The 23030-nt window shown below is 44.6% G+C and overlaps 1 protein-coding gene across 1 annotated transcript in view; it reads right to left on the bottom strand.

The window, feature by feature from the left end:
* LOC147030578 (uncharacterized) overlaps positions 1-23030 on the bottom strand; it is a 263534-nt gene that overhangs the window by 41602 nt on the left and 198902 nt on the right. The window contains 2 exon segments of the mRNA XM_085872191.1: positions 16534-16656; positions 18939-19084. Coding sequence (XP_085728317.1) covers positions 16534-16656; positions 18939-19084 — 269 coding nt within the window.

Raw genomic sequence — 23030 nt, 5'->3', positions numbered from 1 at the left:
TTTTAGATCATATTTTAGTCAGTTGTTGTTGTTGATATATTTCCAGGAATGTTTATTCTTACACGCTTTTTCATTGTCATTTATTTTACGCTTGTTATGTAATTATGGCACCTGCAGGGCTATAGGTTGGACTATAGGTTAGGGTTAGGTTAGGTTAGCTAGTTTAGTCCAACCGATAGTTGGGGGAGTAGCGCCCCCCCGGGCAGCTTCGCTATAGTTAGGCCTTCCTGCTGCCATGTGGGGGGCCAACCAGTTGGGTGAACCTTCACGTGGTGGCACGGACTTTCTTAAAAAAACAAAACAAATGTAGTAGGGCCCAGAGCGATTTTTCTATTTTTCTCCCCCCCCTCCCCCCTTAAAAAAACGTGAAAATCGTTAACTGCTATTTTGTAGAGCCTCATTAGTCGCATATATAGGCACAGTGATAGTTGTCACCGATGTATAAACGTAGAAGCCACAGTGATTTGAAAAATTTCCCCTAAAAAGGGTTTTCCCCCCTTCAAAATTTAGAATTTCGAAAATCTGCTCCTATACGTTTGTAGTACTCGGTGAGGCGCATCCATAGACCCCATAAACGATGAAATCATTCCACAAATGTAGAAGCCCGAGCCATTTTAAATCCTCTGGTAGCCATTTTAATGTCACCTGGCCGCCATTTTGTAAAATGGCTGCCATGGCCCTCAGAGGCGAAATCTGTGGTGGCCAAATATCCAAATCGCTTCATAATATGTCTTTCTACAAGTGTGCCAAATTTGGTGCTTTTATCACTTAGTGCACAATTCTTTTGAATATTTGAGCTGTGCGGCACCACTATTTTACATTGAAGACAGTAAACCATTGTATTTATTTATTAGAAAAAAGTTAAACTATCTATATATTAATACTGAAGGACCAATTTTGTGCTCCTCCTGGCGGTCGCGTCACGTTTTTCTCGGTACTGTGACCTGGACTGAAAGAAACTTCGTACCTCTAAGAGTGCATCTCACATAGTGGCAATAATCAACTTTCAATTCTGAAGCAGAATAAACACTTTTCGTTTTACATTCGTTTACATGGCAACGTGTGACGTCACGGCTGAGAGGCGTCAGGACGTCATGACATTATCGGTCATTCGCTGACGTCATTACGTCTGTCATCGACAGACCGTTACCGCTGAGAGGTGTAATTCCACTTCTCGAAAATAGCGTCTGCAATGTAAAACCCTCTTCTGCACATGCTGACTACCTCAGAATGTGAATTTCACACAAAAATGTAACAAGAAACATTGTATCTTCTAGACATTAATACTGAAGGACCAATTTTGTGCTCCGCCTAGCGGTCGCGTCACGTTTTTCTCTGTACTGTGACCTGGACTGAAAGAAACTTTGCACCTGTAAGAGTGCATCGCACATAGTGGCAATAGTCAACTTTCAACTCTGAAGCGGAATAAACATTTTTCGTTCAGACGGGGGAGGGGGGGGGAGTGAAGAGGTGATGGCGGGGGATGAAGAGACGGGGCAGTGAGTGAAGAGGCGGGGGGCAAGGTAAGCAAATGTTTGGGTGGGGGTAAGCAAATTTTTGGGTGGGGGTAAGCAAATTGAGAGTGGGAGATTTGGGAAATGGGGCGGGGATGAGTGTGTGGGGGCTGGGGTGACTTAGGCGGGGTTGAGTGTGAGGGGGTGGATAGGGGGCGGGGAATCAAGAGACGGGGGCGGGGAGTGAAGAGGCGGGGCAGGGCCATGAATTTTTTGGGCGGGGGTAAGCAAATTGAAGGCGGGGGGGGGAATGGGGAAGGGGCGGGGGATGAGTAGGCGGGGGCAAGCACGCCCTGTCCATGTCCCTCGAGTGTGGTTGAGCTGGTGAGGGTGGTTGAATGAATGGAATCCATCTGTGACGGGGTTTCAGCTCGTATTCATTAATTTCCTGCAGAGCGAGACAGCCTTTTTGACTTTCAACATATATATATATATATATATATATATATATATATATATATATATATATATATATATATATATATATATATTTGAATCTTAGTTTGGAAAACATAAAGCATCCATAAGAAAAACTCCTCAATCTATCATCCATTTATGAGGCAGAAAATGTTTCATCAACTTATTTTCCTTTCCTTTCCTTGCAGCAACAACCTTTTAAAACTATTTGTTATTTAACTTTTCTAAATGAAAGGTTTTTTTTTTCTTTAATGTCAAAATCACTTATTTTACGAATCATATCTTTCTTTACAAACTCCTCATTTATTTTCTCAAACTTCTCCTTGATTTCTTCTTCATTCAATACTTTATTCATGTACAACGTAAAAAAATGGATTGCACCTATTCCTACCAAATTACCAGTCACCACATACATAACCACTTTCGTATCCTTTTTCATATCCGTGGCGGTATCCATCTCTGTATCGATCTCTAAAATTATACGACGAAGAGTTTGGAAGAATAATAATATACAATTTATGACATTACCAAAACACACTCTCTGATTATTAAGATTAAGCATCTCAATTTGTTCGACAGAATAATTTATGAGGCAGAAAACCTTTCACCCCCAATCTCATTTAACTCTTCAAGACTATTATTTCCTCCCTCCCCACAAATATTGTTATGGGGCCGGGTGTCGGCTGCGAGCACGACCACCAGATGGAGCAGTGGCGTTGGCTCCACCGATCCCCCGGAATGTATAGGTCGTCACCCTGGATAACTCCAGAGCCGACGGGTCCCTTATCAGACCAAAGTTCGCCAATACGTCGACCACGTGGGGTAGGGTCGATTGCCAATTTCAATTTACCTAAATACCCACGTCGTCCAAACTACCGGGGAAATTCACCCTCGACGGCCCTCGTACGGAACGAGCCGCTAGCGTGCTCGAACCGTGTGCGATCCAAGCGGATGATCACCAAGGTCCGTCGGTCCAAATGTCCCTTAACAGCGGCAACAGCCTGGCTAATTCTTCAGCACGCACCGTGTTAAACCAATAAAGGAAAGGACGAGGACTAACCGATACATTTAACACATGGGTTTATTTATAATAGGTGGGGAAGGAGGGGAGCACGTAAGAAGCAGAGTTATCACGACTAATATAAATGAAATGCAAATAATGTACAAGGCACTTAACAGTTGCTACTTAAAGACGGGCCAACACACAGACACACACAAACAGAAACGGACCCCAATGGTCTTTATTGAAGGCCTCCATCTCGAGCACAGGTGAGCTCGAGACCAGAGCCTGCGCTTGGACCTGTCCACCTCGTGTGGTCTTCGACGATCTGGCTCTTTGGGACTCGAACCCGCAGCAACGATGCCACTCCAAGCACCAGGGACGGAGGAAAAGCGTCGGACGCCAGGTGGACGAGACGAGAGACAACCGAGCACTGCCAAGCCGAACAGACCAGATGAGCCGATCTCCGGCACCTCAAACCCGATCGCTGCCAAGCTGACCAGACCAGATGAGTCGATCTCTGGCACCTCGAACCTGATTGCTGCCAAGCCGACCAGACCAGACAAGTCGATCTCCGGCATCTCGAACCCGATTGCTGCCAAGCCGACCAGACCAGACGAATCGATCTCCGGCACCTCGAACCCGATCGCCCAACCCTGACGCTCTGCCAAGCCGAGCAGACCAGACGAGTCGATCTCCGGCACCTCGAACCCAATCGCCCAACCCTGACGCTCTGCCAAGCCGACCAGACCAGACGAGTCGATCTCCGGCACCTCAAACCCGATCGCTGCCAAGCCGACCAGACCAGACGAGTCGATCTCCGGCACCTCAAACCCGATCGCTGCCAAGCCGACCAGACCAGACGAGTCGATCTCCGGCAACTCGAACCTGATCGCTGCCAAGCCGACCAGACGAGTCGATCTCCGGCACCTCAAACCCGATTGCCCAACCCTGACGCTGACTCTCTTTCCAAGGCCCTGGCATTTCTTATATGGCATTTCTCCTGCAGGATGGGGTGTCGTGGGAAGGATCGCCGTCTGAGACGTCTCGTCTCCCATTGGTCCGGGGTTTGTGGGAATGTCGGTATCTGAGACGTCTCACGCCTCCCATTGGTCCGGGTTTCGTGGGAACGTCGATGTCTGAGGCGTCTCACGCCTCCCATTGGTCCGGGGTTCGGGGGAACGTCGATGTCTGAGGCGTCTCACGCCTCCCATTGGTCCGGGGTTCGTGGGAACGTCGGTTTCTGAGACGTCTCATGCCTCCCATTGGTCGGGGGGAACATTCCATCTCTCCGGGGCGGAGTCGGAGCTCTGGTGGCCGAGGAAACTCCGCCCACGTACGTGGTCGAACGCACATAGACAATGGCGTCGGTGTGAGGAAGCGAGGTGAAGGCGTGTTGTTGTTGTTATTCGAGGTGTAAAAATTCTAACTATTAAAATAACGCACAGCGCACGTACATTTAATTCCCATTAGACAAGGGAAAAGGGAGCTATCTATCCACATTTACTTATCGATATAACTGAGCTATAGGACCTGTATGTTGAGTGCAGTAAAATTCGTAACAATATATTCTTTTATCTCCCTCTTTTGTTTCTCCCTCCCTTTCATCTCTTATTATTATTCCATATCTTCCTCTTTAACTTCCCTAGTTTCTCTCACAGTCGTTTTAACCATCTCCCATAGAATATCAAACATATATTTATCTGGATTTCTTGATATTGCTGTACCCCACAAAAAAAAAATTAAATAAAGGAAACCAATAATATTTGTTCTGAATTTCTAAGAGATTTATATTTCATCAACTTTAGTTATCATTATTTAACATTTGAGATAAATCCAAACTTGTAGTATCATTATTTAACATTTGAAATAAATCCAAACGTGTTGGTTTATCAACATCAGCACAAAGCCAATCAATATTTTCTATTTTTGCTATACATAATGTCAAGGCTTGGAAAGGAGCTAAAACACAGAACGTATGACAAGGGGAGCATGAGAAAAGAGGGACAGGAGAGAGAAGCACAACACAGTGGGGATAGACACAAGAGGAGATCTGTGGAAGGGAGAGGGATGGGACAGGGTACACGGGATAAACAAAATGGACACGACAGGGACTTTCAGGAAGAAAAGCAGGGAATATTGTTGTGGGCCGGGGTTCGACGGCGATAAACGACCACTAGGTGGAGCAGTGGAGTCATCTCCCATCGAACACCCGGAATTTAGGTCGTGACTCTCGGATAAGTGTGAGAGTTCACGGGTCCCTACCAGGCCCGTCGCCAGGGCTCAGTATTAAGGGGGACATATGAACTGGATGGGGGGGGGCACAATTATAATATTTAATATTTTAGATAACCCAGTATACTATTGTATTCATGCAGCATTGACGCATCTATACTAAGGTTGCCGTCGCATACTAACCAAATTGATCTCAGCTAGATTTAATATGTTCCGATGCTTTTGGCCTAAAATTATTCAAATGCAGGAGAGGCGCAACAAACCAGCACATTCACAATGCAGATATTCAATGATTAGACAATTGGCACCGATTCAAGTGCACTAATACAAGGTGTTGTCAAGAATTGGCATTAGAAAATTAATATACCAGAGATACAATGACTAAACGGGGGAGGTTGGCACCGGAATCAGTGCACTTTCAAATAAGATACAGTCGGCTATGACCTGCGATCATCACGTTAAACTATCAACAGCAAATACTACTAGCCTGAAGATACCACAAAGTCCGCATTTAAAGCAGTCAATTACACAGAGGTAAGGTTATGCACAAAGCACTAGATATGGGATATGCAAAGCACCAAACACAACATTTAACTTAAACATCAGAAGTGCAAAGCAGCCGACCATGGCGGGTGCTGACCACAACCACAACCGCAACCACAATCACACACGCATCGCCAGCAGTCACACAAACAATCTGAACTCCTCGTATAGTTTTTATACCGCTGTACTCACTGTCAGAAGAGCTGCAGGCGACGCGTCTTGGTGTGGAATCTTCTGAGGACCTTCTCCTTCCATTCATTCAGGCATTTACGTGTGAGGTCTCTCTCGAAGGCCTGCCGTACCAGTTGTGCCTTGCGTGCATGGCGCATGGACCGTCGATGGTCAGTGAAGACATTCCTCAATGTTGAGAATGAGTTTTCACACATGGCAGTGGACTCACCAAATGTTAGTCCAAGTCTCATCGCAGTCACTACACTTGGCATGGTTTCCAGCATTTGTTGAGAGGAGTTTTTGTGTTGTCCATCTCTCGTTTGGCTGCTTTTCTGTCTGTGTGCGAATAAACTGCTTTGCAACCACACACTCTGTTTCACTGATGGTTGACTGTTAATGTCATGATGTGCTGGAGCAAGTGAGGATCCAAAAACGCGCCATTTTCGGGATTTAAGCCAGCGAGTGAATGGGCGAGTTGTGTGTTGCGCTCACTGAAGCGCTGAGCGATCTCACCAAGCACAGTGTCAATTGCGCTGTAAAAACCCTCTGCAGTTCCGTCTTGGCATTGTCGTTGTTTTGTCCTGTAGTCTCCAAAACTACAAACTGTTCCAAGTTCTTATGCATTGTGCGTCTCCGTTTTGGTGGTGCAGGTGTAGCAGTGTGAGCATCATTGGCCTTGTTCCACAGATCATCGAACTCATCCTCAGAGCGGAGTTTCTTCACGCACTCTGTAGCACTCGCCACCAGTTCCAACCCCGTTAGCAAGTCTATGTCCTCTGCCTGCAATCTAACAACGTCAGCAGTTTTTGTACAAAGATAGCAATGAACATGAAGGCAGGCCCAGACTTCCCGCAAAAGCCCAATCGCCTCCATCCTCATCTCTGCACCTGAGGCGCGCTCTACATCAATCTCCGACAGCAAGGATGTGATATCCTTAAAAGATCCTATGATCACAGACGTGGTGGCTAAATATCCCGTCCACCTTTAATCAAGAAGTCATTTTAACCACTCACCTTTATACTGTACAGCAACAGTGGACTTTCTGAAGAATTTGTACAGGCAACAACAAACCTCGAGGAAATCAGTGACAGCTTTCTCTGCTGCCAGTGCGTGGATAACTACCAGATGGATTTGGTGATTAAAGCAGTACACATAGGGGATTTCTCTTTCCAATATCTCTTGCAAAAACTTTTGCACCCCACCGTGCTTCCCAGCCATTACCGAAGCCCCGTCGTACACCTGACTTAATATTTTTGACTTGTCAAGTGCTGTTTTTGTCAGCTCTGCAATTATTAGGTCTGTTAATGTTTTTGCATCTCCAGCGTCGGCTGTAGCTATTGTGAGTAGACGCTCTGTTGCTTCATTTGATGCGGATACAAAGCGAATGATGATTGATATGTTCTCACATTCAGTGGGGTCCCTCGTCCCACCCACCTTGATGGTAAACCACGATGTGCCTACTTCTTTTACGATGGCATCCATCACAACATTACTCAATGTGCAGATCAGTTCATCCTGCATTTCCGGACTAGTATAGCTTGCGTTTCGTGGGATATGTTTATTATTTCGGCGAGCTTGGTGTCTTTTTTGAGTGTGTCGTTTAAAAGTGAGAGAAAGCCCACTGTGCCAATCTGACATATCCTCAAAATTATCAAGGCTCCCTCTGAAAGGTAACTGATTTTCTGCGAGAAATCCCACAACATCTATAAGAGCAGACACATAGTACCGGTTTCTATTTAGCTGGTCAGCATTGAGGAGTGTGGAAATCTCCTCACCACAATCGATGCGCCTCTCATTCTCCTTCCATATTAAAACACAAGTTAAATGCTCCTTTGAAGTTACGTGTTTGTGAAACCCCTGTCTTTCTCAACGGCATGTTTCCAATTCCGGTAGCCTCGCACTGTGAAAATAGAGTCCACTGGGCTGCATGCAGTGCTAAACTTCCTACATGAATAGCAGAATGCTGGATCTGTCTGGACACTGTATTCCAGCCATTCATTAGTCTGGTACCATGAGGACACAAAAGAGCGACTCTTGGTCTGCAACAGATGGCCAGGGTACCGCTGTAGAACAACTTGATTCGGTCTCTCACTTCCAAGATCATCGGGAAGCGGCTTGACAGTCACACCCGACCCCGAGGCCGCCGCCGAGCGTGGCAACCCGGCTCCCTGCGCTGGGGCTCCAGCCGCAGGGCTTACGTTGCTGGCTTGGCCAGGTTGGCCAGCTTCTGTCGGTATTTCATCGACATGATCGCCTTCTCCTCCTCCTCCTCCCACAACATGTCTTTCATCATTTTCTTTATTTTGGTCGGTTGCATTTTTTCCTTTTCTTAGCCATTTTCGTATATCCATGTCTTTTTCTACGGCTGCGAGCTCGCACTCTCCGTGACTCGTCCCTCGTGACTTGTGTCACTAATCTCTGTCACTGTCAGTCAATCTCTATCACTGTAATAATGTCACTGTCACTCGCGAGATTTGACGGTTGACGGTTTTATTTATTAAATGATGCATGCATCAAAAACAGGTTTTATCTGCATAATTCCAAATGTAAGGACGATGGCAAACACACATTTTAAATTTTTATTAGAAAATTACTTTTGTCAGATGGAGGGTTGTGAAGATCACGCGGTACACTTCATCTTTAATTATGTAAATTTATGTCTTTTCCTTATTCATATTATCATATAATGACTATATTACATTTATACCTAACTTCCAACCAATCAGGTAACCTGTTTAATAAGGCCTCCATATCGAAGACACTGATTGGTTATTCCTTAAAACTAAATATTCCACGATATATATATATATATATATATATATATATATATATATATATATATATATATATATATATATATATATATATATATATATATATAACCACCCACATCATCGACATTCGACACGAGGTCTTGCGGCTGTCTGTCGTCTTGGCTGCTTGCATTATTATCTTTTATCTTGTGGGCTTGAACTGTATTGTCTTGCCAATTGCTTTTGGAGATGCGCTGGTAAGTGCACACTTATCTCTTGACTGTTATTCAAAGAAGGATATTATTAAAGAACAGTTTATCCAAGAAGGCCTTATTATTCACCATGTTGAACATCTGGAATAAGGGTTTTAGTTCACACAGGTGAACTCTTAAACAGCAAGGAGTTCACAGTGGGCGCTCGTCCTTAAACACCAAGTTGTTCACAGGGTGCAACAGGGCATAAATGGGTGGCGTCCAAGTGGGGGGGGGGGCACCAGATGTGCCATGGGGGGGGCATTGCACCCAAATTCCCCCCCCCCCCAGCGACGGGCCTGGTCCCATAGCGGACCGTGGTCGCCAATATTTCGATGGCGTGGGGTCGTGTTAATTGCCTAATTTCAAAATACCTAAATAGTCACGTCGTCCAACTACCGGGGAAAACCACACCCTCAACGGACCTCGGGCGGAACGGACCGTTTACCGAGCCCGATCCGGGTGTAAACCGAGCAGGGATTACCAAGATCCGTCGGTCCAAATGACAACTTACTGGCCCGAACAGCTTTACTATTTCTCAATATGCAGCTTGCTTGGCCAATGAAGGAAAGCACGAAAAACGAGCTAGTACATTTAACAGGGGTTTATTTAAAACAATAATCGGGGAGGGAAGCACACAAAGGGCAGAGTTATCACAAATAAAATAAATACAAGCAATGTACAGTTAGCAAAAAGAACTTAACAGTTCTACTTAAAAGACTGGCGCCACACACACACACACACACACACACACACACACACACACACACACACACACACACACACACACACACACCCCCACACACCCACCCTCACACACACACACACACACACACACACACACACAGTGGCCACGGCCTGTATTTGCACCTGCCCACCTTGTGCGGTCTGCTCGAGGTTGTCCGGTGGCGGGACTCGAACCCACCGCAAACAACGCCGCACCAAGCACGGTGCCACGGACGCCAGGCAGCACGGGTACGGACCAGATGAGAACGCCAGCAGCTTCCTCTCTTTCTCCTTTACGAAGGGGCGAACCTTGCTTGCTTTCGACGAGGCGAACCTTGCTTACTTCTCCACGGCTTGCCACTTCGTCTTATCCTCCACCTCCCCCACGGGTCGAGGACACCGCTCTGAGGGACTCGCCTCTGGATTGGACGAGGGGTTGTCGGGCGACTCGTGGCTGCCCTTCATTGGTCGGGCCGAACACTCCATCTGGCTGGGCGGGGTCGCCCCTGAGGTGGTCAGCCCCCCTGATTGGCTGGGGTGCGCGTGCGATGCTCGCCCTTCGCTCATTGGCTGGAGGAAACGCTCTATGCCCCTCCTTGGGGCGGAGACTCGATCCGAAGCGACGGAGGCTCTGCCCACGCCCTCAGCAAAAAACATGTGGGCAATGGCGACCGGGTTGAGTGCGGGTCGGCGTCGCTGTTGTAGATGTAATAAAAATCTAACTAAAAAATAACTCGTGGCGCACACATGAAATTCCCATTAGACATAGGGGATGGATTCTAACTATAAACACATACTTATCGAAATAACTGAACTAGGGGGACTCTGGCTGTTTGTGTGCAAAAGGCTTCCAGATTCGTAACAATATGAAGGAGGTGGTTTTGGGGCGGATTAACGGGGGTAGAAAGGATTATGGTTTTGGATGGGGTAAGATAACAGATGGTGGTAAACAGCTATTTTGAATATCTTGAGGGAAGAGTGGGATTGAAGAATGTATGGGAGTTTGTTCCAAAGGCGGGAGAAAAAAAGAGGAATGAAAGAATGAAGATGATGAGTGATTCATGATTTTGGTAGTTTAACCGGAAGGGGGTTGCTGGCGAACCTTTGAGCACCCTGCGGAAATATGGGCGGGACAGATAACAGACAGAGCGGGGGGGGGGGGGAGGAGGCCGGAGAGGAAACGGTACAAGAGAGAAAGACCACCAACCTGCCTGCGATGAGAGAGTGAGAGACCCAAAGACTCAGCCTCGTCGCAGGAGATACCAATGATCATAAACGCCTTGGTTTCCACAGCGTTAAGCCAAGAAGGTGAGAGGTGGGAGTACCAGCCCAGCGGAGAGCGCAGTACTCCATCAAGTTGCGGATGAAAGCTTTGTACGTGGTCAGACATTCACGTGTGCCAAGGAAGGACTTTGCACGACGGAGGATGCTGAATCTGTGACTGGCTTTGGATGCCAGCTTGGAGATGTGGCTTTCCCAGGAAAGATCATGGCAGAAGGTGACTGAAAGGACTTCTTCAAGAGGATTGCTCAGAAAGTAGATGGGGGGGATTCCAGACGGTCCTTTCGGAGACATAGTGAGAGAGTGAGATTTATCAGGATTAAAAGACATGTTCCACATGTTGGACCAGCTTGTGATTTTATCCAGATCTCAATAGAGTGAAGAGTCTGCTGCTTGTCACTATGAGGAATGACATATGGTACGGCAGAGGGTGGAGTCATCAACAAAGACATACAGAGGATTTTCCAGTGAGTCTGAGAGATCATTGATGAAAACAAGAAAAAGCAATGGGCCCAGAACAGTGCCTTGAGCAACTCCAGCCTGGACAGGAAGAGGGGATGAGAGAATTCCATTAAGGGCCACACGTTGACTGTGACAGGAGAGTAAGTCTGTGAGCCAAGAGTGGAGATTGCCTTGGATACAATAGGAAGAGAGTTTGGTGAGCAGGGTGGGGTGCTAGACGTATCAAAAGCACGTGATATGTGAAGGGAGATGGCTCTGATCTCATGTCTGACATTGAGGACCTCATCCATTGTTGGGAAAGCAGGAGCAGCAATGCCAGGGCAGAGTGACCTGGTCTGAATCCAAATTAATGATCGGACATCAGGCCATTGGAGAAGAGGAAGGATTTAATGTCGGAAGCGATAATGGATTCCAGAACCTTGCTGATGATTGGGAGAAGGCTGATTGGTCTGTAGTTGCAAGGATCTGTTTTTGCACCTTTTTATGCAGAGCGGTAATGTTTGCCGATTTCCAAGCAGAAGGCAGATGACCTTGAGCAAATGAGAGGGTGAATAGAACAGAGAGAGAGAATGAACAATAGCAGAAGAGCAGGTGTTTCGGACAAGTCGGATATTGCTGTCTGGACCGGTTGCAGAATCAGAGTCTAGGTTTGACAGGAAGCTCTCCTCCTTGTCAGGAGAGGAGGACACACAGTCCAGGACCAGCTGGGTGCGACTGGGAAAGTGGGTATAGAAAGCGATGGGTTTGGAACACAAGATTTAGAAGCAAACACAGCATTTAGGCACTCAGCCTTTTCACGCGCAGTGTCAGCTGTGTGGCCATTTGTGGTGGGGGGGGGGGATGTAGGTGGAACATACACCAGAAAGACTTAACTTGATGCCACCATGTTTGGAGGAGCGAGACAGGTTTAAGAGTTTAGACTTGAGATTAGAAAGATGTTGTTTCCTGGCTCTCCTGAGGTTAGACACACACTTGTTCCGAGCTTTGTGTTAGGAAATGAGATTGCCTTCAGTTGGATTTGCATTCCATGAGGCGAAGACAAGTTGTTCCCAGACAACTGCCTGTGCAACACGCTTCAGTATACCATGGGTGGGAGGAAGGGTAGGACAACTGAAGACGAGATGTGATAAATCTGTGCCTGACAGCGAGCAAATTTCTTTGAAAGAATTCCAAGGATGAGTTGATGTTCGAGAAAGTCAAGATGGGATATCACTCTAGAAGTTTGATGGCTGCTTAAAAACCTTGCAAGTCGGCCTGAGTGAAATGCCAGACTCGACGGTGCTGAGGTAGTTCTCTAATAACAGCCAGAGAGATGTTTACTTTGACAAGCATGTGGTCAGATGAACCGATTGGAGTCAAGGAAGAACAGCAGACGTTTTCTGGGAAATTGATCAAAATCAGATCCAGAAGAGATGGAGTATTGTTGGTTGAGATCCTGGTCGGGAAGTTGACAAATTGTTTCAGTCAAATGAGTCAGTCTTTTGCTAGAGCCATGTCAGGTGATGGAGGCGCCCACATCCAGCCAACTGGCATGATGGCGATTTAAGTCACCACATATGAGGAAGAGAGAGTTGTGATGAGAGGATTGAAGTTGGTCCATGTTTTTGGTGAGTGAGGTGTAAATGGAGTCATCACTGTTTGGTGGATGGTACAACACACACATTACCGGTACAACACACACATTACCCATGAGATGGGAGTGGAGGAGAAGCCGTAGATCAAGGTATTCCTGGGGTGTGGGGGAGTGAGTGCATTGCATGGAGAGTGAGGAATTGAGTTTTTGATGAAGAGAGCAACTCCTCCACCAGGGCGAGGCTCAGGTATGTCATTCTGGAGGAGGGAGTACCCAAGGAGAGACACGAGGGAGTCAGAGAAGTCTTGAAGGAGTAATGTTTCTGTTAAACAGATTACGTCTGGTTTGTCAGTGGCAACCTGTATGGAAAGATTTGTCAGGCTTGAGTGAAGGCCCCAGATGTTTTAGGTCCACACTGTAAAGGAAGACAGAGGGGAGGAGGTTTTGGGTGCAGGGGGAGGGAGGTTAGGATGAGGGAGGAGGGGGTGGGAGGTAGGGAGAGATGTTGACAATGTGTGGGGGATTACAAAAGATCTTGGGGAGAGGGCCGAATGAGGAGGAGAAAAGGCTCGGTGGTGATGGGATGAGGCACAGAAAAACAAGATTTTTCAGTTCCATATTGAATTTATAATCAATTGGAGTGGAGTGTGCACTGAATGAAAACATTGTATTTGTTCTCATTCCATCATTATAAGCATCATCAATAAAATCACAGTGAATTAATACCGAATTTATACCTGAAGATATTCGAATGACATTATCACGAAAACATTCCATTAGTTTCAATCTTTTTTGAGGAGAAACCCAATAACTCTCCTAATGAATTATCAATTGTAAAATCCACTTTGTAATTATTTTTAAGTTTAATAGTTGATTTTTAAGTCCATTTTTGAATATCTATAACAATATTTTTTGGTTCATCACCCTGTTCTTTCATAAGGCAAGCAATTTCAGAAGATATTTGGGAAATCTCATATGCACCATGTGAAACTGTGAAAGTTTTGTAACTGTTTCCTAGGTTATAACTAAACTTATAATTTTTCTTTGTGATATTATCTATATATTACGAAAACTCTCATCATGTATGTATGTTCCCGAAATACAGCCAAAACGGTACACGATAGAGCAAAAATTTTAGGGCCACCTTACTCGCCATTCTCCTGCGGTGTGCAGTATCAAGTTTTGTTCAAATGGGGCAACGAAAAAAATTATTAAAAAATCAATTCCAGATTCAGTCAAGTACTCTTTGGGAGTATTTGATCAATACAAACTACCTCAGCGGTATAGTTCGCTGGAGCTATCTTTTTTCGGTTTTTCTTTTTCCTTGAAGCGATTTTTTTCATCAACCGCTGTCACAACGGGAACCCAACGGGTTCACAGGTCGTCTAGTACTCATTATTCTCTCCCATTCTTCCTTGCAGATTTGCTCAAGCTCTGTCAAGTTGGATGGGGAGTGTCAGTGAGCAACAATCTTCAAGTCTTTCCACAGATTCTCAGTGGGATTCAAGTCTGGGCTTCGGCTGGGTCACTCAAGGACTTTAAAGTTCTTGTTCTAAATGTATTGGGTGGTCGCGAGACTACCCTTATTCTCAGGTTTTCCGTCTGTCTGTATGTCTGTCTGTTTGTTTGAATGTAATGGACAGCTCTGGAGGCCAGAGGAGTCAACCGATTTTGATGAAACTTGACTGGTAGGTTCATACCAGGATCTAGTTGTATATTTTTGAGCACCGTTGCTATAGACACCACTGTTTCCTAGCAACGGGACTGAAATTTTTGAAAAAAAATCCCAATTTTTTTTTCGAAAATCAAAAATCAGCTTCCACGCTTTTATGCGCACTATAATCAACCTCTTTGTGAAAAATTTTCAGCCCAATTGGTCAAAAACTATGACTAGTATGCAATTATATTACTATATGCTTTCACCCCAACGTTCATGTTGGGATTCCCTAACGTAGGGGTCGGGAATCGAACACAAATGATGAATGGACAGTTGCTCATCATGTTCCTATGTGGAACAACGAACGGCAAAAATGCAATCTGATGTGTTCTCTTTTCTACATATTTCAAATTCGCCTTCGCCGGCTTGTTTCAGTGTTGCTTTGGCTGCATGCTTGGGGTCATTTTCCTGTTGGAACGTAAATCTTCACACAGTCTCAGGTCTTTTGCACTCTGAAGCAAGTTCTCCTCAAGGATTTGCCTGGATTTTGCTCCATTCATTGTTCCCTCTGTCCTTACAAGTCTCCCAGTCCATGCCACTGAAAAGTATCCCCATAGCATGATGCTGCTGCCACCACCATGCTTCACTGTAAGGAAGGTGTTAGATGCATGATGAACTGTGCGCTGTTTCTGCCAGATGCAGCGATTTGCAATCAGCCCAAATAGTTCAATTTTCATCTCATTAGACCAGATAATCTTTTGCCTCATGCTCTAAGTCTTTCATGTGGCTTTTTGAAAACACAGATTTGTGAAGTGCTGCAGAGACTGTTGTCCTTCTGGCCAGTTCTCCCATCTCAGCCAAGGAACTCTGTAGTTCTGTCACAGTGATCATTGGGTTATTGTTCACCTCCCTGACCAAGGTCCTTCTTGCCCAGCTGCAGAGTTTGGTCAGATGGCCAGCACTCAAAATATTCTGGGTAGTTCCATATTCTTTCTATTTCCGAGTGATGGAGCTCACTGTGCTCTTGGTAACAACATTCCAAAAATGTTTTATTCGCTTCCCAGATCTATGCCTCCTCACAATTCTATCTCAGAGTTATATATACAGTTCTTTGGACTTCATGGTAGAGTTTCTACTCTGACATGCACTGTCAACTGTGGGACCTCGTATAGAAAGGCGAGTTTCTTTCGAAATCGCATCCAATCAATTGAATTGGCCACAAGTGGACTCCAATCAAGTTTTAGAGACATCTCAAAGATCAAAGAAAATTAGATGCACTTGAGCTCAATTTGGAGTGTCACAGCATAAGGCTTGAATACTTATCGACGCAAGAAATTCCAGATTTTCATTTTTCATTTGTTTGTAAAAATTTCTGAAAACACGTTTTCACTTTGTTATGATGCCTGATGGGGTATTTTGTGTATATCGGTGAGATATAAAAAAGGAGTAAATTTAATCTATTTTTAATTCAGGCTATAACACAACAAAGTGTGAAAAAGTGAAAACAAGAAGTACAAGCAGTTTGTAGAATGAGCAAATACTATGACTACTTTTTTTGTTTCTCTAATTGTTAGGAGGAGTTTTTGTGTTTGTCTTACGCTTGTATTGATGAAGCCCTTTGGCTTTAATTTAGCAGATTTGCATAGTACAAGTTTCATGTTGACTATTTTGCACAGATAATAAATCCAGTGAGGCAGAAACAGCATAGTATAGGCCTGATGTTAATGAGAACTTTGGAAAAATTCATGTTATCATTGCAAAATACCTCTCTTGGATGGTGATCTAATGGGAACTGCATGGAGAGACCTATCCTCTTTACCAATTCAACAACAAAATCAGAGATTCCCAACACTTCCCGTCAAGCCAAACCCCCCCACACCCCCTCAACTTAAAACAAATACAAAACATTCTTCATGACAAATTTGACTTGTAAACAAAGCATGACTGTACCTGATGTTTTGACCATCCCTCTAAGCGCTGAACTTCTTTGGCCAGAGCCTTGACATGTTTGGAATAGCCTGAAGGGACTCCAACATATTTATCAGGACAAAGTTGGTCTGGGTAATACCTTTGCTGCAGAAAAAAATGGGAGGGGGGGGGTGGGAAGTGGATGAAAGAGGTGCAGAATGATAAAAAGGACAGGACAATGTAATGAAAGAAGACAAAGGATAGCAAGGGGACATGTGGGGAAAAAAACAAGGCAATAACAACAAAAAACATGAGCTTTGGTGGGGGAGATAAAAACAACAGGAGCAAGATGTTGGGGGGTGGGGGAAGTTGGTGGGAAAGTGGATGCAGGGTTACAATCAAAAGTGATCACGTGCACACACACACACACACACACACACACACACACACACACACACACACACACACACACACACACACACACACACACACACACACACACACACACACACACACACACACCTTAAGAATGGTGTGGGAGACAGGATACCTTAAACGTTACCATGGAAATATTTTACAAGTAATCAAAAAAATGGTGAAGATCAGAAAAATTAAAATTAAAATTAAAAAACAGCACAACCAACTGGAGGGTTGCTTCTTTTTTGACCGAAATGGGGCCAATACACAGAAAGGATTTTTCTCCCAATTTTGGTGATCATGGATTTTCCTAACTACAACATTTCCTTGGGTGGTTTACAAGCCAAGATGGATTCAGCTGTCATTTGAAGGTATTGCAGCTTGTCGTGGTGATGCATACGCTGCTGAGGATTATGGGAATCATCTCCTCAGGTGGCAGGCTATAAGGTTTCTTAGACTCAGGCAGCAGGCAGGTGCTTTGTTTCAATCATTTTCCAGGTTGAAACAAACATTGAAGCTTTGAGTACTATATAAATGAAACAAAATATTACCAGATTTAAAATGTTTCTGCATCACTCTAAACAATTTGGGGTATCTTCTGGTTTCTGGTGTTCTGCTCAAATGCAATTTCAGTGCTACCAAAAAAGTTCTATTCCAAGGATTACACTAGGTTGCTTGTCTTTGCCTTCCTGATGGGAGTCATTGTAGGAATTTGGAATTTGTTAAGCATGCTGACTGCTGTCAAATAGTTCACCTTCTCTTTGTGAAAGACCATCCCTCTTGTCCAGACGGTTTTTGGTGAAACCGCCACAGTCTAAGGATTTGGGATTGCAGAGAAAACCAAAACAAATTTGGGATCTTTATTCTTCAACATCAAGAACTAATGCCAGCAGATGGAATGGAATGTCAGGTTAAATGTCTGTCACACAACATTGAAGAAACACCGTGCCTGTGAAACATAAGAATGAGTTCATAGCTGGTCTGAAATTCCAACCCAGCCGAGACACATCAGAGGGGGGAGTGGATACCTCTAGGGCGAGGCTTTCCTGCCAGTTTCAGGTCACAAAAATAAAATAAAATCATCAAGTGATTGAACAAAGCAAGAGGGCAAGTCTTTATAAAGTTATATACTCTTATGGGGCCCCACTCAACACAATGTATACACACCAAACAAGGTGCTCAAACAAATATCTCCCATAACACATTCTTTTAACATGGCAAAGAAAGAGTGAAAATATGGTGGAGTGCATTAATAAAAACTACATCAAGAACAAAAGACTTCCAGCCATCCTGGCCTGGAAGCCCAATAACAATTTCAAATGAGAACGGCACTTGGTAGCCGTAGAGCGCATACCTCCGCCACGTAATGCCTGATCCACGAGAACATATCGGGCCCACTACATTTTTGAGCTATCATGCTGTATATCGATTTTGGCCTAATCTCTCATTGGTGAAGAATCACTTCAGATCTTAAATATTTGTCATCTCCAGATCCGGATTCGGATCTTCACAAAAATTCAATCAATTCGTCGTGGTCACAAACCCAACCTGTCCACCAAGTTTCATTCAAATCCATCCACAACTTTTTGAGATATCGTGCTATATATTAGTTCAGCCCCATCTCTCACTGGTGTAGAATCACTTTTAAAAATATCGGATCTGGATTCGTATGTTCACCAGAATTGAATCAATTCTTCCTTGTCACACACCCAACCTGTTCACCAAGTTTTGTCTGAATCTATCCTCAACTTTTTGAGATATCATGCTATGTATCATTTTTGCCCATATCTCTCAATGGTGGAGAATCACTTTACAAACTCTAGCAGTCGGATCCGGATCTTCACCAAAATCGAATCAGTTCGTCCTTGTCACAGACCCAACCTGCCCAACCAAATTCATCCAGATCTGTCCACAACTTTTGAGATATCCTGCACACAGAGAGCCAGACAGACAAATAGACAGACAGAGAGGGGTGAAAACATTACCCCCTTCACCTTCGGTGGCAGAGGTAACAATAAAGAGAAACGTACCAGGAAATTGAGGCGATGCTTAAATCCAGCCAGATGGGACAGCACAACATGGGCATGCATGGAAGGCTTGCAGCCACACAACGAGCAAGAATAAACAATCCCAGTGCCTCCTTCTTCTGGTAAATGTTCCTTGATATGAGATAAGCCTGGAAGGAGAATGATGATGGATTTAGATGGGGAGAGGAATGACAAAGCAAAATACAAGTGATATTCATTTTGGTATTGTGAAAAAGCATAAAGTTACACTTACAGAAGACCACAACAACCAAAATTTTATGCCATTGACAAATTAAGATTTTGCACCTATATTTATTAAGATGTGTAATGGCAGGTGTAAAACACAATGACGACAGATTAGTAGAACAATCAGAGCAAGAATGGAGCCCCTTGAACTAACAATCTGAATGACCTTTCCTGGGTCAATCACATGTCCAAGATGACCTCCAGCGGAGGGAGACACCTGGGAATTATCTGCAGAGAAAAGTAATTCCTCAGCTGTTCTCAACTTACAACAATTACTGAACAAAGCCTTCATCTGTCATGTTAGGGAGTATTGGATGTCATCTGTGAGCTCATGCCACCAAAGCGCAACTTGTATTCTGAGAAGAACCTGGTGTTGGCTTAGTGGTTCGGGTGGTGGCTGGGATCCTAGGGTCCCGAGTACAAGCCACGTTGGCTGCTGAATTCACACCAGGGGGTTGACTCAGTCTGCCATCCTTCCGAGGTCGGCAAAATGAGGACCAGTGTAGCAGCCAAAAGGCTGCACACGAAGGGAAGGGGTATTGACTGATTTATTAAATCTGGTGGCGGTGTGGCGCAGGCATGATGGGCCAAATGGCCTCCTCCCGTGCATAATTTCCTTGTAATGAAGTGTTCTCCCCACTACCCCACCCCCTCTCTCTCCACTACTGTTTATGGTCAGTTGTGCCCTGGTCCATTTTTGCTCCTCCCCGAGCCTGAACACCAAAAAAAAATAAAAAAAATTGGTGGAATCCAATACCCTGGGGCTTAGAATCACTTACATGAGGCTATGGTGTATGGCCTGCTTCTCTCCCACCACAGACAGGTTGGTGGCCAAACAGTCTTGCATTGCCTCGTCTCTAGTGCTCTTGCGGCTCTTTGTCCCTCATGAGCCAGACCAGGCAAAACTGGCTCAACAAGCAAATTAAATCTTGTTACGTGACCCAAATGGAAGCTAAATGCTCACCTCCAATCTTTTGCGGGACAGTCTTCCTGATTCAGTCCAATCACACCTTTTCCATTAAAAAAAAAAATGGCGAACCATCGCATTCTTTTCCCCTTTTCCTGATCTTTTTGATTCTCAATGACTGTCCCCACCTGTCCAGACACACCTTTCCACTTTTCCCAGTTATTTGTCAGCATTTCATGTGTGCTTGCATGTTCCTTGTCCAATAAGCCGACTCTGTTCCCTTTTACTGTGTCTATCCTGATTTAATGATGCCTGCGTATTTATTCATTCCATCCCCATTTTTCTATTCTTAATTGTATGCCAACTTCCTCTGCTCATTGCAATTTCAATGTTACCTTCTGTCATTGAGCTCTCGATCCACAAATCTTGATCAATAAAATTCAAAAAATGATTGCTGCTCAAAATATGTTTCAGAAGAGAGAGTGGAACTCTGAGCCAATGGATGACAATTCCATGGAATCCACCATTTCAAACATCATAAAATGTTTCATGCATGGGAGAAACATCAACATGATGGGGCAGTGAATAAATCTTGCTGAGAATTCCATCCAACGGACATGCAGTAACAGTGCAGAAAAATCTTCACCTGGCACAACTTAGCACTTTCAATGCAATTCAAAGATTGGACACACAGTAATCCCTCAATATACGGAAGGGTTACGTCTCCGAAAATCTTTTCGGTAAGTGAATTTCCGTATATCGAATTTAATTATCCAATATACTCCCATTATACAAGTGGAGAGAGGGTTCCTATGGAAAAAACATCTTAACGATGCAATGCAAAAAAAATACACATATTAATGCAACAAACTTTATTAAAATAATGGCTTAAGACTGAAGAGTGGCAGGCTCATCCACATCTTCTAAAGAGGTGACAGACTGAGGGAGGACAGAATGAGGAATGGCAGGCCGAAGGGTGGCACGCTGAGGGGTGGCACGCTGAGGGGTGACACGCTGAGGGGTGACACGCTGAGGGGTGATACGCTGAGGGGTGACAGGGTCATCGACATCCTCTGAAGAGGTGGCTGACTGAAGAGTGGCAAGCTTTGTGGCTACATGCCAGGAAGTACCAGCCCAATCACCTTTCTTGAAGAAATATGCAGGCAAAGTCTATGCTTTGCATATTGCTTCTTTTCTTTGTGCAATTCCCTGCAGCAGTTGATTGAATCATTGGTTTGCCTGACTGCTTTAAAGCTCCTCTCTCTGAAAGGATCGTTGTCAGTGCCATTGTGGTTCATGTACTGCAGTAAGGATTGCCGATAACTCAAGTGATTACTGTTCCAACGAGAATGACACTCGGAAGACCACATACCTCCGCCAATCTGAACAACTTACGTTTTTCATCCCACTGTTAGGGCGGACCTGGATCCGGACCTGAACCAAAATATAATCGGCTTGTTCTTGCCACTAACCCAACTCATCTACCGAATTTTGTCATAACTCATCCACAACCTTTTGAGACATTGTGGATGCTATTACATGTATATTGCTTGTGGCCCCGTTTCTCAATGATGAAGAATCACTGAAGAACTTAAAAATTCTCGTATCCAGATTTGGATCTTCACCAAAATCAAATCAATTCATCCATGTCACTCACCCAACTTATCCACCACGTTTTGTCCGAATCCATCCATAACTTTGAGATATCGTGGTATACATCATTGTAGCCCTTTCCTTCCAATGGCAACGAATCACTTAAAAAAAAATCTCGGACCTGGATCTTCACCAAAATCCAATCAATCCATCCATGTCACGCACCTAACATGTCCATCAAGTTTCGTCCAAATCCCTCCACAACTTTTTGAGATATCGTGCTCACAAACAGACAGATAAGGCGTGAAAACATAACCTCTGTCCACCTTCGGTGGCGGAGGTAATTACAGTCGTCTGTAAAGAATAACAGCTTAAATAAGAGTTAAAACCATAGTCGGAACTGTCTCAAAGGATGCTTTTTTGCTGAGGTATACGGTGGGGAGAACAAGTATTTGATACACTGCCGATTTTGCAGGTTTTCCCACTTACAAAGCACAGAGAGGTCTGTAATTTTTATCATAGGTACACTTCAACTGTGAAAGACGGAATCGAAAACAAAAATCCTGAAAATCACATTGTGTGATTTTTAAATAATTAATTTGCATTTTATTGCATGAAATAAGTATTTGATACATCAGAAAAACAGAACTTAATATTTGGTACAGAAACCTTTGTTTGCAATTAGAGATCAGATGTTTCCTATCGTTCTTAACCAAGTTTGCACAGACTGCAGCAGGGATTTTGTTCCACTCCTCCATACAGATCTTCTCCAGAGCCTTCAGGTTTCAGGGCTGTCCGCTGGGCAACACAGACTTTCAGCTCCCTCCAAAGATTTTCTCTTGGGTTCAGGTCTGGAGACTGGCTAGGCCAAGATGGCCAAGATCTCGTTGTTGGCCAAGATCTCGCGATACATGGCCTCATCCATCCTCCCCTCAATACGGTGCAGTCGTCCTGTCCCCTTTGCAGAAAAGCATCCTCAAAGAATGATGTTTCCACCTCCATGCTTCATGGTTGGGATGGTGTTCTTGGGGTTGTACTCATCCTTCTTCTTTCTCCAAAGATGGCGAATGGAGTTTAAACCAAAAAGCTCTATTTTGGTCTCATCAGACAACATGACCTTCTCCCATTCCTCCTCTGGATCATCCAGATGGTCATTGGCAAACTTCAGACAGGCCTGGACATGCGCTGGCTTGAGCAGAGGGACCTTGCGTGCGCTGCAGGATTTTAATCCATGACGGCATAGTGTGTTACTTATGGTTTTCTTTGATACTGTGGTCCCAGCTCTTCAGGTCATTGACCAGGTCCTGCCGTGTAGTTCTGGGCTGATCCCTCACCTTTCTCATGATCAT

Source organism: Eptatretus burgeri, chromosome 3 (genome assembly GCF_056783735.1).
Source record: "Eptatretus burgeri isolate ZD-2024b chromosome 3, Ebu_testis_v1, whole genome shotgun sequence".
NCBI classification, from domain to species: Eukaryota; Metazoa; Chordata; class Myxini; order Myxiniformes; family Myxinidae; genus Eptatretus; species Eptatretus burgeri.
Note: the sequence above shows the minus strand (reverse complement) of the source record. Positions and strands in the feature narration are given on the sequence as shown.